The 15,614-nt window shown below is 47.8% G+C and overlaps 1 protein-coding gene across 1 annotated transcript in view; it reads left to right on the top strand.

Annotated features, from left to right (window-relative positions):
• LOC147120556 (low-density lipoprotein receptor-related protein 1-like) overlaps positions 1 to 15,107 on the top strand; it is a 2,135,446-nt gene extending 2,120,339 nt beyond the window's left edge. Inside the window, exons 88-90 of the mRNA XM_085986655.1 lie at positions 6,318 to 6,408; positions 10,169 to 10,316; positions 14,216 to 15,107. Coding sequence (XP_085842781.1) covers positions 6,318 to 6,408; positions 10,169 to 10,316; positions 14,216 to 14,356 — 380 coding nt within the window. The 3' untranslated portion in view covers positions 14,357 to 15,107. The remainder of the gene's footprint in view (positions 1 to 6,317; positions 6,409 to 10,168; positions 10,317 to 14,215) is intronic.
• The last annotated feature ends 507 nt before the right edge of the window (positions 15,108 to 15,614 follow it).

Genomic DNA, 15,614 nt, shown 5'->3' with positions numbered 1-15,614 from the left:
GGCAGGACGAGAAGTTTAAAGTTTTTATATTCCGTGCCCCTAACCGACAGGGTCACCACACAGTAGCCGCTGACGTCTGTTGAATGGGACTTCGACGCCATCGAGATCCGATGGCACGTTGGCCGGACAGTGAGGGAGTAGCAGCGCACCGTGTCTGGGTGAATAATACTCTCCGTGCTCCCGCTGTCGAACAGGCAGGTTGTGGCGTGGCCATTTACTTCGATGTCCATCATGGACCTGGACAGATGATGCGGGAGAGCTTGGTCAAGCGTGACGGAGGCCAGTGTATGGCTGAGTGAGCTGCTGTAGTCGGCAGGTGAGGCGGTGGTCGGGTCTGGAGACAAAATGGCGGCCGAGTGCGGCGAACAAAATGGCGGCGCCCATGACGCGGATCCCCACGAGGTCGAAGTTGAACAAAATGGCAGAGAAGATGGCCGCCCCCATGACTCACATGAGGCACTGCTGGCGTCTGTGGCCTTGATCAAAGATGGCCGCCTGCACGACTCACATGAGGCACTGCTGGCGTCTGTGGCCTTGATCAAAGATGGCCGCCCCCACGACTCACATGAGGCACTGCTGGCGTCTGTGGCCTTGATCAAAGATGGCCACCCCCACGACTCACATGAGGCACTGCTGGCGTCTGTGGCTTTCCCCCTGCAGGCGTTTGCGAAGTGGCCTTTTTTTCTGCATCCGGAGCAGGTCGCGTTCCTTGCAGGGCAGCGCGCCCTTTGATGTCTCGCCTGGCCACAGAAATAGCAGCTGGCGGCCCGATCGCGGGGCTCTGCTGCCGCAGCAGGTCCCGAGGGTGGCGGTCCCGATCGATTCCGGGACACCGACGCCGTAGTAGGTCGCAGGGGCGGCGGTGCGAGGGGTATTGCAGCCGAAGTCGGGCCCGAGTCCCAGGGTCGCGCAGCACTGTACCCGGAGTACGCCTCGAGGTCCCGATGGGCCACTTCCAGGGAGCGAGCGAGGGCTGCAGCTGCTTTCAAGCCGAGGTCCTTTGATTCGAGCAGTCTTTGCCGTGAGTAGTCGGACCGAAGGCCTTTCACGAAGGCATCATGGATACTTCCTTCAGCATGTTGTGCAGCCGATACAGCTTTAAAGTCACAGTCTCTGCCGAGTGTTCGTAGCGCCCGTAAAAATTCATCTACAGACTCTCCTGGCTGTTGCGAGCAGGATCTTAGGAGATGTCTGGCATACATTGAATTTACTGGGCTCCGGTACTGCTGTTTTAGCAGGTCGAGGGCCTCCTCGTATGTAGCAAGGTCCCGGATGAGTGCAAATACTTTAGGGCTCACCTGGGCGGTCAGAACTCTTAGTTTGTCGGCTTCCGATGGCACGCCGGAGGCTACCAGGTAGGATTCAAAGCAGCTCAGCCAGTGATCGAAGTCGAGGGCTGAATTCGCTGCATGTGGATTTAGATCCAGGTACGGCGGTCGGAGGGCTCGCAGCCAAGTCGGCTGCTGGGGCTGTTGTAGCTGGCCGTTTGGCTTGTCGTTTGGCTGCTCCAGTCCATTCATTTCAAAATTTAGCCAATAAAATTGATATACCTATCAATTCATTCCATGAAAAGCGATGAGTTAAGATAGTAACTATAGGTTTTTATTGGCTAAATAACAGAGCCCACCCTCGTGGGTGATCGGTTCCAACAAGGAAGAATACTAGCCAATCAGTCACCTTTATACCTGGGCAAGCAGGCGGAGCCATGGGCGGAGTCAGCTGAGGTATGCCTAGGTATAACAGCGTGCGTGGCAAGAGGTAACCTTGTGTAGTGATAACAACAGTGTAACAATAGTGAACGGTTGTGAACGATAACAGTGGTTTACCACAGCAGCGCAACGTCCCGCAGTGCCACATGCTGCGGCACGGCACGCTGCGGTACTGCAGGCCTTCCTCCCACTGTTAAGGGGGAAGTGCCTGCAACAGCGCGATCCCCGCTCGCGAGTGCCGGCAAATGAGCCCGGCACCAAGGAGAAGTGCCGGGCTCTTGGGAAACAGCCGGCAAGGGGTCAATTATTGCAGATGCTGGGGTCTGTATGAAAAACAAAAAAACAGACAAAAATCATTTTTTTTTGGCTGGAAATCACAGCAGGTCCGGCCGCATCTGTGTAGAGAGAATAAGCCAATGTCGACTCGAGTCTGGATGACCCTGCGTCAGGTGGGGTTACATGTAGCGTGACATGAACCCAAGATCTCGGTTGAGGCCGTCCTCACGGGTGCGGAACTTGGCTATCAGTTTCTGCTCGACGATTTTGCGTTGTCGTGTGTCTTGAAGGCCGCCTTGGAGAATGCTTACCCGAAGATCGGAGGCTGAATGTCCTTGACTGCTGAAGTGTTCCCCGACTGGGAGGGAACACTCCTGCCTGGTGATTGTTGCGCAGTGTTCCCTGCTGTGATTTCCAGCCAAAAAAATTGTTTTTTGTCTTTTTTTGTTTTTCATACAGACCCCAGCATCTGCAATAATTGACCCCTTGTGACCCCACCTCATTGTTCTTTGATGTAATGTTTTCCTGACTGACCTGTTTGGACACCATTCACACCTTTGATTGCTGTGATTATCTCTCTGCCGAGGTGTGATAAATGGCAGTTGGAAATATTACCTGTAAACATCTGACATGATTCTCTGACTATATAAGCTGTGTCTTTATGCATTTCTCCACTTCACCTGATGAAGGAGCAGCGCTCCGAAAGCTTGTGATTTCAAATAAAGCTGTTGGACTATAACCTGGTGTTGTGTGACTTCTTACATTCATTCAGAAAAACATGGATTAATCAAGGATAGTCAGCACAGATTTGTTACGGGAAGGCCGTGTCTGACAAGCTTGATTGAATTTTTTGAGGAGGTAACAGGGAGGGTAGATGAGGGTAGTGCATTTGATGTAGTGTATATGGACTTTAGCAAGTCTTTTGATAAGGCTCCACATGGCAGACTGGTCACAAAGTTAAAAGCCCAATGGGATCCAGGGCAAAGTGTCAAGTTGGATTCAAAACTGGCTCGGAGGCAGGAAGCAGATGGTAATGGTTGATGGGTGTTTTTGTGACTGGAAGGCTGTTTCCAGTGGGGTTCCACAGGGCTCAGTACTAGGTCCCTTGCTTTTTGTGGTATATATCAATGATCTAGACTTGAATATAGGGGGTATGATTAAGAAGTTTGCCGATGATACTAAAATCGGCTGTGTGGTTGATACTGAAGAAGGAAGCTGTAGACTGCAGGGAGATATCAATAAATTGGTCAGGTGGTCAGAAGTGTCCAATGAAATTCAATCCAGAGAAGTGTGAAGTAATGCATTTGGGGAGGGCTAACAAGGAAAGGGAATACACATTAAATGGTAGTGCACTGAGTAGTGTAGAGGAACAATGGGACCTTGGAGTGCATCTCCACAGATCCCTGAAGGTAGCAGGCCAAGTAGATAAGGTGGTTAAGAAGGCATACGGAATGTTTGCCTTTATTAGCCATGGCATAGAATACAAGAGCAGGGGGGTTATGTAAAAAACACTAGTCAGGCCTCAGTTAGAGTACTGCGTGCAGTTCTGGTCACCACATTACAGGAAAGATGTGGTTGTACTACAGAGGGTACAGAGGAGATTTACAAGGATGTTGCCAGGAGTACAGAATCTTAGCTATGAGGAAAGACTGGATAGGCTGGATTTGTTTTCCTTGGAACAGAGGAGGCTGAGGGGAGACCTTATTGAGATGTATAAAATTATGAGGGGCCTAGATAAGGTGGATAGAAAGGACCTGTTACCCTTAGCAGAGGGTTCAAAAACCAGGGGGCACAGATTTAAAGTAATTGATGGAAGGTTTGGGGGGATTTGAGGGGAAATTTCTTCACCCAGAGGGCTGTGGAGGTCTGGAACTCACTGCCTGAAAGGGTGGTAGAGGCAGAAACCCTAACCACATTTAAAAAGTACTTGGATGTGCACTTGGGGTGCTGTAACCTGCAGGGCTACGGACCAAGAGCTGGGAAGTGGGATTAGGCTGGATAGCTCTTTGTTGGCCGGCACGGACACGATGGGCCAAAATGACCTCCTTCCATGCTGTAACTTTCTATGATTCTATGATTTTCTTACCAAAAGTAATACCTCACACTTATCTGTGTTGAAATTCATTTGCCCATTATATTCCCATTCTGCAAGTTTATTAGTGTCTTCTTGTAATTTGTTGCAGTCCTCCTCAGTATTGACTATCCCCCCAATTTGGTGTCATCCACAAATTTAGAAATTGTGTTTTTGATTCTAAAGTTTAAACCATTAATATAAATTGTGAGCAACAGTTGTCCCAGGCCCAGCACTGATCCTTGTGGAACCCCAATTTCCACCTTCTACTCTGAATAGCTACCATTTACCCCTGCTCTCTGCTTTCTGTCTTGAAGCCAGCTAGCTATCCATTCTACTACTTGTCCATTGACTTTGCATGATCTGACCTTATTCATTAATCTATTATGTGGTACCTTATCGAAGGCCTTTTGGTAACCTAGATAAGTTACATCTACTGCATTACCCTTGTCGACTCTCTCTGTTATCTCTTCAAAGAATTCAATGCGGTTGGTCAAGCAAGACTTCCCCTTTTGAAATCTTCTACAAAACTGCAACTACATCCTCCACCCCTACTGTACTCCATATTTTAATGCTATCTATAAATTTAACAAGCTTGCAATTGGTTTCTGCATCCAGTTTATATATGCACATACGATACAACAAACGTACATAAACTGACTCCTACAAAACTGCACTAAGCACTTAGCCCAGCCTGACACTGTGCTCCTCATGAGTACTCACCATTTCCTATTTTTATTCAATTTCTTAGCCAGTCTTATACCCTAGACTCCCATGGATTTCAATTTAATTAGTTTTTCGTGTTGATCAATGCCATCTGGCCATGAGATTTTTTTAGTCCCCAGACTTTAATTATTAAGTACGTTCCCTCACTGCTTTCATTATCATGCATCTTTGGAAGTTCTAATTTCATCATTAAGTACGATTTTATTATGATAATGGCCCAGAAATTCAGGTCGGGGGCGTCTCGCGGGTGCAAGCCCCCGAACTGCATTTACCTTGCGCGCCGGCAGTTGAGCTGTAGGACCCTGTGGAATTCCGATCCGGGGCCTGGCCCAGCTGCCGGCGCGCAGTGCTTGCGTGTCCCAGGGGCGCAGTTAGTTCAATGCGTCCCCTGGGATCACGTGGGCCATGGGCAGCCAATCGGAGGAGGAAAAAGCCCATTCATAAGTCTTGACAGGAAGAGCTGTCAAGACTTATAAATACTACAGCCCCAAAATAGCAGTAAACCTTCAAATACATTTTTTTTTAAATCACATTTTTTAAATAAACTATAAATTACATTAAATAACTTTTAAACAATAATTTAAATTTTTGAAAAAAATAATTTTATTTTCTAACGGGGTTAAAAATAAACTTACCTTGCTTTAAAGTATTAAAAAATAATAAACTTTAATTAATTGACCACTTACCTTGTAAAAAGCAGGCCTTATGCCTGCTTTTTAAATTGCTAAACCCTCACGGAAAAACCTGTAAAAAAAAATGTAAGTTCAAAGCGCACGCGCAGACTCCCCTGCGCACGCGTTCAACCTGTGAACCCCTTCATTCGGAGGAACGGAAGTGCCGGTTTCCCGCGCATGCGCAGTGCATGCATGAAACCGGCACTTCCATCGGGCTTACGGGTGAGTACCCAGCGTGCACTCACCCGTGGAGACCCGAATTTCTGGGCCATTAATGTGAAAACTGTTTTAAAAAATACTTTTGCTATACCCACTCCAGTGCCATTTTTGCAACCCCTAATACTTTTTAATCTTTAGTATTTTCTTATGTATTCCTTTCAATGTTCTTCCCTTTTTCCCTGTAGCTTTTATATAATTTTTGCACAATTTATTCAAAACATGTAATCTTCATGTTATTGTAATTAAGAACAGAGACAACTCATATGTGGTTCATGGTGATGTCACTGAAAACCAAAGAACTGCAGTGTACAGTTTATGTTTACTTTTCATACTGATCATAACTCAGTCGCAACTTTATATCTCCTGAGTTATCCGGTCAGCCCACTTGTGGAATACAGGGGACTTTGTTATGTATCCTTCATGAATGTTTGATCAACATTTGCAATATTATGTACCTAGTGTTATGCTATAGTGCCACTGTTGTCAAACCAATGGCTTGCATGATGTATATTTACTTATTCTGCCCATGTTAAGAAAAAGCACGTACGTGTAAAATGCATAACTGTACTTGAGCATTTACCATTGTAGGTGGTGGAAGATATCTGGTAGATTGTGTTGTCTATTTTTGTTCCTCTTTTGCAGGAAACATCACTTTTATTGTACCACTTGTTATCTTGGTTCTTTTGATTATTGCAGTCGTTGTTGGAATAATCATCTGCAAAAGAAGACAACGGTAAGTGATTTTAACTGTAATGCATCCTTAAAACAAAGTCATCCTTAAAAGTCTGCATTGCTGGCTGTAAGTATCTGATGTAAAATGAATTTGGGCAATCTCAATCCACTTCCGATAGGATAGAAAACGCTCCTAGTTCAGCATAATTTGGCACTTAGTCTGGGAAATTGATAAATGTCACACTGGTAAAGTAATTTGCAATCATCTGAGGTTGGTGCTGAGGCACTTGTTGAGATAGAGTAGGGAGATTGTTACTCTGTCGCTAACCTGACCTGGGAATGCTTGTTGTTGATACTGGCTGCCCAAAGTAAAATGTGGTTCATTCACCAGCACCAATGTCCCTCACCTTGATGAATGTAAAATATATATATCTATATATATAAAGCGGCTCTTCTGTCTGTCCCGATGTCTGTCTGTCCGTTCTCTATACGTTTGAAAGTTACAGAGCGTACCGACGCGCGCGTCGCCTCAAAAGAAAGCTTGCGATTCCGGACCGGTCATAGGCATATTTACGTTTCGGCCGGACAAAAATCCCGCCCGCAGTATCCCAAAAACGTTCAGCGTTCCGCTCATTAGCATCTCATTAGCGACCGTGTGACGTCCAGGCCCACCAATCGGACGGCGGGTTCCTTCCTACAGTTGAGTGTCGAGTGACTCGACGATTGACCAATCCGACGCTTCGGTGACCTGACTGGTCGACCAATCGGTGCGTGTGTGGGTGGGCCTTCTCCTTCTGAGCCGAGGTGAGTGGCCGCCATCTTGATTTTTCACAATTTTTTCCCCCACACTTTCTGTGTGTTAGGGAACTAAAGTAAATATTTTAATGATGTGTTAGGGAATTAAATAACAATTTAATAGGGGGGGGGAGCCTCGGGAAATCGCGGGGGGGGGAGAGCCTCGGGAAATCGCGGGGGGGGGGAGAGCCTCGGGAAATCGCGGGGGGGGGAGAGCCTCGGAAATCGCGGGGGGGGAGAGCCTCGGGAAATCGCGGGGGGGGAGAGCCTCGGGAAATCGCGGGGGGGAGAGCCTCGGGAAATCGCGGGGGGGGGCGCGAGCCTCGGGAAATCGCGGGGGGCTCGCGCTGACCGCGCATGCGCCGCCCGCACTGACCGCGCATGCGCCGTCCGCCCACCCACAGCGGCCGTCCATCAGCCACGCGATACGCGGGGGACCTTAGCTCCGGACCTCAGGCGCTAGGCAGGGGGAGGGGCCGGAGAGAGGGACAGAGGGGAGTGGGGGTGGGCGAGGGGAGGGAGACAGGGGGAGGGAGACAGAGGGAGGGAGACAGGGAGGGGGAGGGAGACGGGGGAGGGAGGGAGACGGAGGGAGACAGGGGGAGGGAGACAGGGGGAGGGGGGGAGGGAGACGGGGGAGGGAGGGAGGGAGACGGGGGAGGGAGGGAGGGAGACAAGGGGGAGGGAGGGAGACGGGGGGGAGGGAGGGAGACGAGGGGGAGGGAGGGAGACGGGAGGGAGGGGAGGGAGACGGGAGGGAGGGAGAGGAGGGGAGGGGAGGGAGAGGAGGGGAGGGGAGGGAGAGGAGGGGAGGGAGGGATAGGACAGGGAGAGGACATGACAGGGAGAGGGGGGACACACAGGGGCAGGGAGACCAAGCGCCCCAAAATTGCCCTCGCAACGCGGGGCTCCCCAGCTAGTATATATATAAAAGAGTTGGTTTGTCTGTTTGTCTGTATGTCCGCTATACACTCAAAAGTTATAGAGCGTACCCACACATATGTTATATCAAAAGAAAGGTTATGATCAGGGGAGTGTCATAGGTGTATTTACTTTTTGGTCAGACAAAAATTGTTCCGACAGTAGACAAAAAACGTTCAAAAAACGTTCAAAAATCCACTCATTAGCAGTTGACCAATCCTACCGGTCATTAGCGTTGAGTGACGTGATGGTTGACCAATCCTACGGGGTGGGCGGGGCCTAATCATTCAAACTGCCGGGAGCGGGAGCTGAACGACGGCCATTAAACACCTGCCAGGCCTCAAGCTAAAAAAATGGTAATGGGGATTAAATGATATGAAATATAGATTTCCAGCAAAAAAAAGTTGGTTTTAAAAGAAAAAAAAAATCCATTTGTAAAGGGGACTCGGGCTTTCCCCCCCTCGGCGGTGGATGAGCTGCCTGCAGGCTTCAGGCCTCGAAGCCTCGGCCTCACCTCGCCAGCCACGCCCGAGCTAGGCACCACCCGTCCCGCTGGGCCCAATTCCAAACCAGCGGCCCGCGATCACCGCCATCTTGGTAAAGGCTGGTGGGACGGGGCAGAGCCGAGCGTAGCCATCGCCGCCATCTTGGTAAAGGCTGGCGGGGCGGGAGACAGCGAGCGCTGTGAACGTCGGCGGCGGCCCGGAGCGGGACCTGAGCTAAGGTGAGTCGGGCCAGGCCTCATGTGCTGGCCGCGCATGGGCCGGCCCTGAGGCGCTGATCCGCACACGGGGGCTTCGGGTCACCGCGTCCGGGCTCTGAGGATAGGGAGAGAGAGAGGGGGAGGGAGGGAGGGAGAGAGAGAGGAAATCAGGGAGAGACAGGGGGAGGGAGAGGAGAGGGGGGGAGGGAGAGGAGGGGGGAGGGAGAGGGGGGAGGGAGAGGAGAGGGGGGAGGGAGAGGAGAGGGGGAGAGGAGAGGGGGAGAGGAGAGGAGAGGGGGGAGGGAGAGGAGAGGGGGGAGGGAGAGGAGGGGGGTAGAGGAGAGGAGAGGGGGGAGAGGAGAGGAGGGGGGTAGAGGAGAGGGGGGAGAGGAGAGGGGGGAGGGAGAGGAGAGGGAGAGGGGGAGGAGAGGGGGAGGGAGGGAGAGGAGAGGGGGAGGGAGAGAGGGAAAGGGGAGGGAGGGAGAGAGAGTAAAGCAGGGACAGGGGGAGGGGGAGGGAGAGAGAGGGGGAGAGAGGGGGAGGGGGAGGGAGAGGAGAGGGGTTGGGAGGGGGAGGGAGGGTGAGGAGAGGGAGGGGGATGAGAGGGGGAGGGAGGGAGAGGGGCAGGAAGGGTGAGGAGGGAGGGACAGGAGAGGGGAGGGAGGGAGAGGAGAGGGGGAGGGAGGGGGAGGGAGGGAGAGAGAGTAAAGCAGGGAGAGACAGGGGCAGGGAGAGAGAGAGGGTGAGGGAGGGAAAGAGTGAGGGGTGGGAGAGGGAGGGAGAGCTCGCCTTCTTCCTTCCTTCATTTCCTTCGCAGGGGTCCATTGGGCCATGCCTGAGGCGCTCCTTCCCACCTCTCTCTCCAGGCTAATCCCAAACTAAATCCAGCAGTCTCTCTCTCTCTCTTCCCCCCCCGTCTCTCTCTTCTCCCCCCAGTCTCTCTCTCTCTCTCTCTCTTCCCCCCCGTCTCTCTCTTCTCCCCCCAGTCTCTCTCTCTCTCTCTTCCCCGTCTCTCTTCTCCCCCCAGTCTCTCTCTCTCTGTCTCTCCCCCCCCCCCGTCTCTCTCTCTCTCTTTCCCTCTCTCTCTCTCTCTCCTTCCCACACAGACAGACAAACTGTTTTATATATATATAAAAATTATTTCTACTTTTTTCATAACAACATGCCCTCAAAAAACCCTCGGCACCGCCGGGCACTCCAGCTAGTTTATAATAAATAAACACTCCCAACTCCAGCATATTGTTATTGTACTAGGCTGATGTTAACCTGTTATTTCTGAACTTTGTCCAACAAACCTGTGGACAATGTTGAATCCAATGATTTCTATTTGAATTTAAATACTTTGACACAATTCTCTAACAGTGCGAATTCATGTTAACATGTTTTGGTAACATCCTATTAGTGTGAAAACAGTTCGAAGGCATCCACTGACGAATGGAGGCATGAATGTGGAAATTGGAAATCCAACATACAACATGTATGAAGTTGACCGCAGTCATGAAAATGCCGGAGGCTTGCTGGATCCAGATTTTACATTAGATCCAGAAAAGGTATGTATGTTCATGCATTAGAAAATTGTAAAATAATGGAAACCAGGAGCCCATTTTGCTCCTCTGCAGCAAGTAATTGGAAGAAGAGAAAAAATGCTACTGAGTTGCTAATATATTTGAATATCGCCAAAAGTCCGGATCGCGGGCTTCCCGCAGGTGCAAGCCCCCGACCTGCACTTACCTTGCGCGCCGGCCATTGTGTTGTGGGCCCCCGTGGAATTCCGATCCTGGGCCTCCTCCAGCTGCCGGTGCGCAGTGCTTGCGTATCCCAGGGGCGCAGTTAGTTCAATGCGGCCCCTGGGATCACGTGGGCCATGGGGAGCCAATCGGAGCAGGAAGAGCTGTCAAAACTTATAAATGCTATGGGCCCCAAAACATCACTAAATCTTCAAATAATTTTTTTTTTTAAATCACAATTTTTAAATAAACTATAAATTAAATGAAATAACTATTTTAAACAATAATTTAAATGTTTGAAAAAAAATTATTTTCTAACGGGGCTACAAATAAACTTACCTTGCGTTAAAGTATTTAAAAATAATAAACCTGTGGAAAAATTGTTTGAATTTTAATTAATTCACCACTTACCTTGTAAAAAGCAGGCCTTACGCCTGCTTTTTATATATGTAAATTCTGCAGACTTACCCTCCCGGGAAAACCTGTTAAAAAAAAAAAAAAAAAAAAAAAGACGTTTGATGCGCACGCGCAGCCTCTCCCACGCACGCATTCGAACTCTGAACCCCTGCTTTCAGGGGAACGGAAGTGCCAGTTTCCCATGCATGCACAGTGCATACAGGAGACCGGCACTTCCATTGGGCCTATGGGTGAGTACCCCGTGCGTACTCACCCGTGGAGACCCAAATTTCTGGGCCAATGGAAACCAGGAGCCCATTATGCTCCTCTGCAGCATGTAATTGGGAGAAGAGAAAAAAATGCTATTGAGTTGCCAATATATTTGAATATAGCCAAAAGTCATTGTTATGCACCTCATCCATTGGTTACTATATGTACTTTTCAGTTGACAATTAGTGTTTCCCAAAAACTAATTGTCAAGAAGTGTCAAAGGCCACAATGGAATGTTCAACTAAGATGGAGGTCATGCACAACCACCTATCTATCCTATTTTCTTGTGTTGTATAACATTTCCATTTTCAAGAGTCAACAGGTGAATTTTAATGGTGAAGGCGGGTTGGGGAGGGGTCGCCGAGGCAGTCGGGAAACCCGGGAGAACAGGTTTCCCACAGGCTCTGCTGACTTTAATGGTTGGGTCTGACTTGAATGGGAAGCCTCTGTTTCCCACCTACAGCCAGCCAGATTGAGAGGCTGGCTGGCTCCTGGCAGGTAGGCCTGTGGCACTAGGCCACACAGAGGAGGGAGGAACGTGTTGGGGCTAGGGGCCGGAAGAGGATCGAGGGGTTGGGGCCGGGAGACGATCGAGAGGTTGGGGCCGGGAGCAGCAAGGAGATTGGGGGGGTGGGGGTCCGAAGAGGATCGGGGGCCAGAGGAGCAGCACAAGGGGGCTCGGAGGCCTCGGTGGGGGGGGGGATGCCTTGTCGGGGAATCGGAGGCCTGCAGGGGAGCCTGGGGGTGGGGGTGGGAGGGAGGGTGGATATCAGAGGCCGCATGGTGGGGTTGTCTCTGATCGTGGTGGGGGGTGGGGTGGGTTAGGCAGTGACCCTGGATCCAGTAGATAGGTATAAAGGCACTTACCTCCTGGATGCTGCTGTCATGATGATGATACAAAGATGGGAGGGAAAGCAGTGAGTGAGGAGGACATAAAAAACCTGCAAAAGGACATAGACAGGCTAAGTGAGTGGGCAGAGGTTTGGCAGATGCAATATAATGTTGGAAAGTGTGAGGTTATGCACTTTGGCAGAAAAAATCAAAGAGCAAGTTATTATCTAAATGAAGAGAAACTGCAAAGTGCTACAGTACAAAGGGATCGGGGGTCCTGGTGCATGAAACACAAAAAGTTCTATGCAGGTGCAGCAGGTGATCAGGAAGGCCAATGGAATCTTGGCTTTTATTGCAAGGGGGATGGAGTATAAAAACAGGGAAGTCTTGCTGCAGTTATACAGGGTATTGGTGAGGCCACACCTGGAATACTGCGTGCAGTTTTGGTTTCCATATTTAAGAAAAGATATACTTGCTCTCGAGGCAGTTCAGAGAAGGTTCACTCGGTTGATTCCGGAGATGAGGGGGTTGACGTATGAGGAATGGTTGAGTAGGTTGGGCCCCTACCCATTGGAGTTCAGAAGAATGAGAGGCGATCTTATCGAAACATATAAGATTGTGAGGGGGCTTGATCAGGTGGATGCGGTGAGGATGTTTCCACTGATGGGTGAGACTAGAAATAGGGGGCATAATCTTAGAATAAGGGGCTGCCCTTTCAAAACTGAGATGAGGAGAAACTTCTTCACTCAGAGGGTAGTAAATCTATGGAATTTGCTACCCCAGAGAGCTGTGGAAGCTGCAACATTAAATAAATTTAAAACGGAGATAGACAGTTTCCTAGTAGATAAGGGAATTAGGGGTTACGGGGAGAGGGCAGGGAAGTGGACGTGGGTCTAGATTCGGATCAGCCATGATCCTATTGAATGGTGGAGCAGGCCCGAGGGGCCGTATGGCCTACTCCTGCTCCTACTTCTTATGTTCTTATGTCCTCATTGTGCTGTAGCTGGTGGGTCTTACGAGGTATGCAAAACCCGACCAGCTACAGTTAAACACAAAATGGAGGTTAAAGAAGAGGCTTCCAGCCTCATTATAATATTGAGATCGATGGCCCGCCTCCTGGCAGCGGGTTGGCTGCCCGCCCCATCCTGCATCCGTTAAAACCGGAAGTGGGTGGGTTGGAGACGGGTTTAGGTCGCCCCCCAACCCTCCCGTATTTTTTAAGTTAAAATTTCCCCCAATGTCTGGGATCCTGACTCAGTATTTTAATGTTGGTTCCACCCAGCCACCACCCGCCAAACTCCCTACCTCCACACAACATCCTCATCCCAGTCTGTACTGAAGGAATTTAGTGAACCCTTATATATACTTCAAAAATGTATATTTGCATGATCGATGCACAAGGATATACATTAGTGACATTTTTTACATGGGAATTGGAATCATTATCAAACAGCTACTCAGAATGTCAATACTCAGTATTAGAGATTGGAGCAATGTTGAATTCTTTCCAATTAGCAAAGAACTGTTCCATGCAGAAACTTGGCAACTTTTGGACTTCAATGGAATTAATACCTTGGATCACTCATGGTGAATGCAGCATCACCTGCCCATTGAGAAGACCAGAAATGCCTATTTATATCAGTTATATTAGATATAATTATTGTCACCAGGCGTCCTAAGATCATAATTTGCTAGACGCCTATTTACAACAGAGAGGTCAGCAATTCTATTCGGTAGGTATGCTGCCAGAAAATGAGCTGTGATCTTTCACTGAGAATAATTTTTATTTTTTCTTCATTAAGAATAATTTCAATTCCTCTCTGTTGCCACCTTAACTTATAAAATGCACATGCTGCAAAACTAATGTAAAGTAAACCCAGTTTCAGCACTGATAGTCACAGTGGGTGCATTTAATGAGTTTGAATGTGACTGAGAATGGAGATACCAAAATCCCATGAAAGATTGATGGAAATGCAGAGACATAAGCACAATATTAAATTGATTCTAAAACCATCATATTACAGACCTCGAGCTGCTGTTGCTGCAGGCATGCATATTTCAATTTTAATGAATAATAAATACAGTGTCCTTTTGTATCAGGAACAAATGCTAATTTAATATTGTCTTTGAGTTTAGTACACTCAGAATCTCATTTGCAGTGTTCCAAGGATCTAGTGACATTTAAAATTCAATAACGTGACCTTTGCCCTTTATTTATTTGACAGCCGACAAATTACTCAAATCCTGTTTATGCAAAACTGTACTTGGATGCATCAAACTGCCGGAATTCCTTAGTCAGCACAGAGGAAAAGAAAGAGCTGCTTCCAAAGAAATTAGAAGATGGCCTGAGGGAGACTGTTGCTTAGATTACCCTTTAGTCTTGTATCTTTTTTAAACACTGTATAAATGTATAAAGAAAGGATTAATTTTTCTATGTAATGACAGTGTTCTGATTATATTTTTTTGCGTCAGCACTACCTGTGTTTTTGCGCTGTGGATTCTTGACTGACCCTTTGTCCAATATTTCTGTTTAATGGACCGGGAAAGCCACCTGCACTAAACCACGTAAAACGAAGCTGCTGATTGCATTTCCCATTGTATTTGATCCTGTACTTGGAAGAATCACACAAACCAATTTTTAATTTTTTTTTAAATTTTATACCAGTTCTGTTTTTTGGTAGAAGTATGGCACATTTGACAATCTCTACTGCAACATTTTCAGCTGAATAGACCTAATGAGTAATTTTAACAATTATAAATAGACACCTCTATGTCCCCGTTGGTTTTCCTATTATTAGTTTAGATACCTGTACTCTTTGGGGAAAATGCCCTTATTTTAAGCAGTTTTGAAAGTTACTGTAGTTGTTTCTTCAAAAATGAATAGGGACGAATAGCAAACTGAAACCTAAACCAAACTCATCCAAATTCCAGGGTCTGACTGAACTGCTGGTTTGGTTCTTATTTGGCTTTTCATTGTTTTTATTTTGATATAATAGTATATGCTTGATAAGTTGCATTTTTTTTATTTTGCTTTGTGTGGGAGATAAGGCGATTTTGATATGTTTCTACTATACCTGGCTTGGTTTGAGAAAATAAAATGTTGCACATTCTAACTTAGCATCTAAACCGATCATGTGAAGTCATGCTATTAGCATATGAACCTGTTAACTTTGAACTTGTTAACATATATATAATGGCCCAAAAATTGCTGTGGCATGCCAACGAACGCCGCCCGCCGTTAGACTTGTCCTTACTTGTTCAATGTCGACAATATTTTGCTCTGGAAGTGTGAGATGGAAACGGCACGGAGCCCTCTACAGGGCATCGAGGATCTGAGTGAACAGGGTAAGCAACTGCGTATCTCTTTAGCCAATCACATTGAAGCATTGTGAAAGTAACAGCACAAAGATTGAGAAGGAAGTGTAATTTGGAATGGTGAAATAAAGAGAAGGAAAGAAAGACTGGATTAAGAGAGAAAGTAAAAGTAAAAAATAAATTAATTCTGCATTTAAAAAAAAATTTCCAACAACAATTAAAACCTGAAGGAATGAGTCTTCACACTTGTAATAGTTAATTTTCAGTGCCAGAGAGGTTGACTGGGAGTAATTACCACTTATCACATCA

Source organism: Somniosus microcephalus, chromosome 4 (genome assembly GCF_052327205.1).
Source record: "Somniosus microcephalus isolate GS21.2 chromosome 4, FLI_Smic_1.0, whole genome shotgun sequence".
Taxonomy (NCBI): Eukaryota; Metazoa; Chordata; class Chondrichthyes; order Squaliformes; family Somniosidae; genus Somniosus; species Somniosus microcephalus.
The sequence above is the reverse complement of the archived record's forward strand: the minus strand, read 5'-3'. Positions and strand labels throughout refer to the sequence as shown.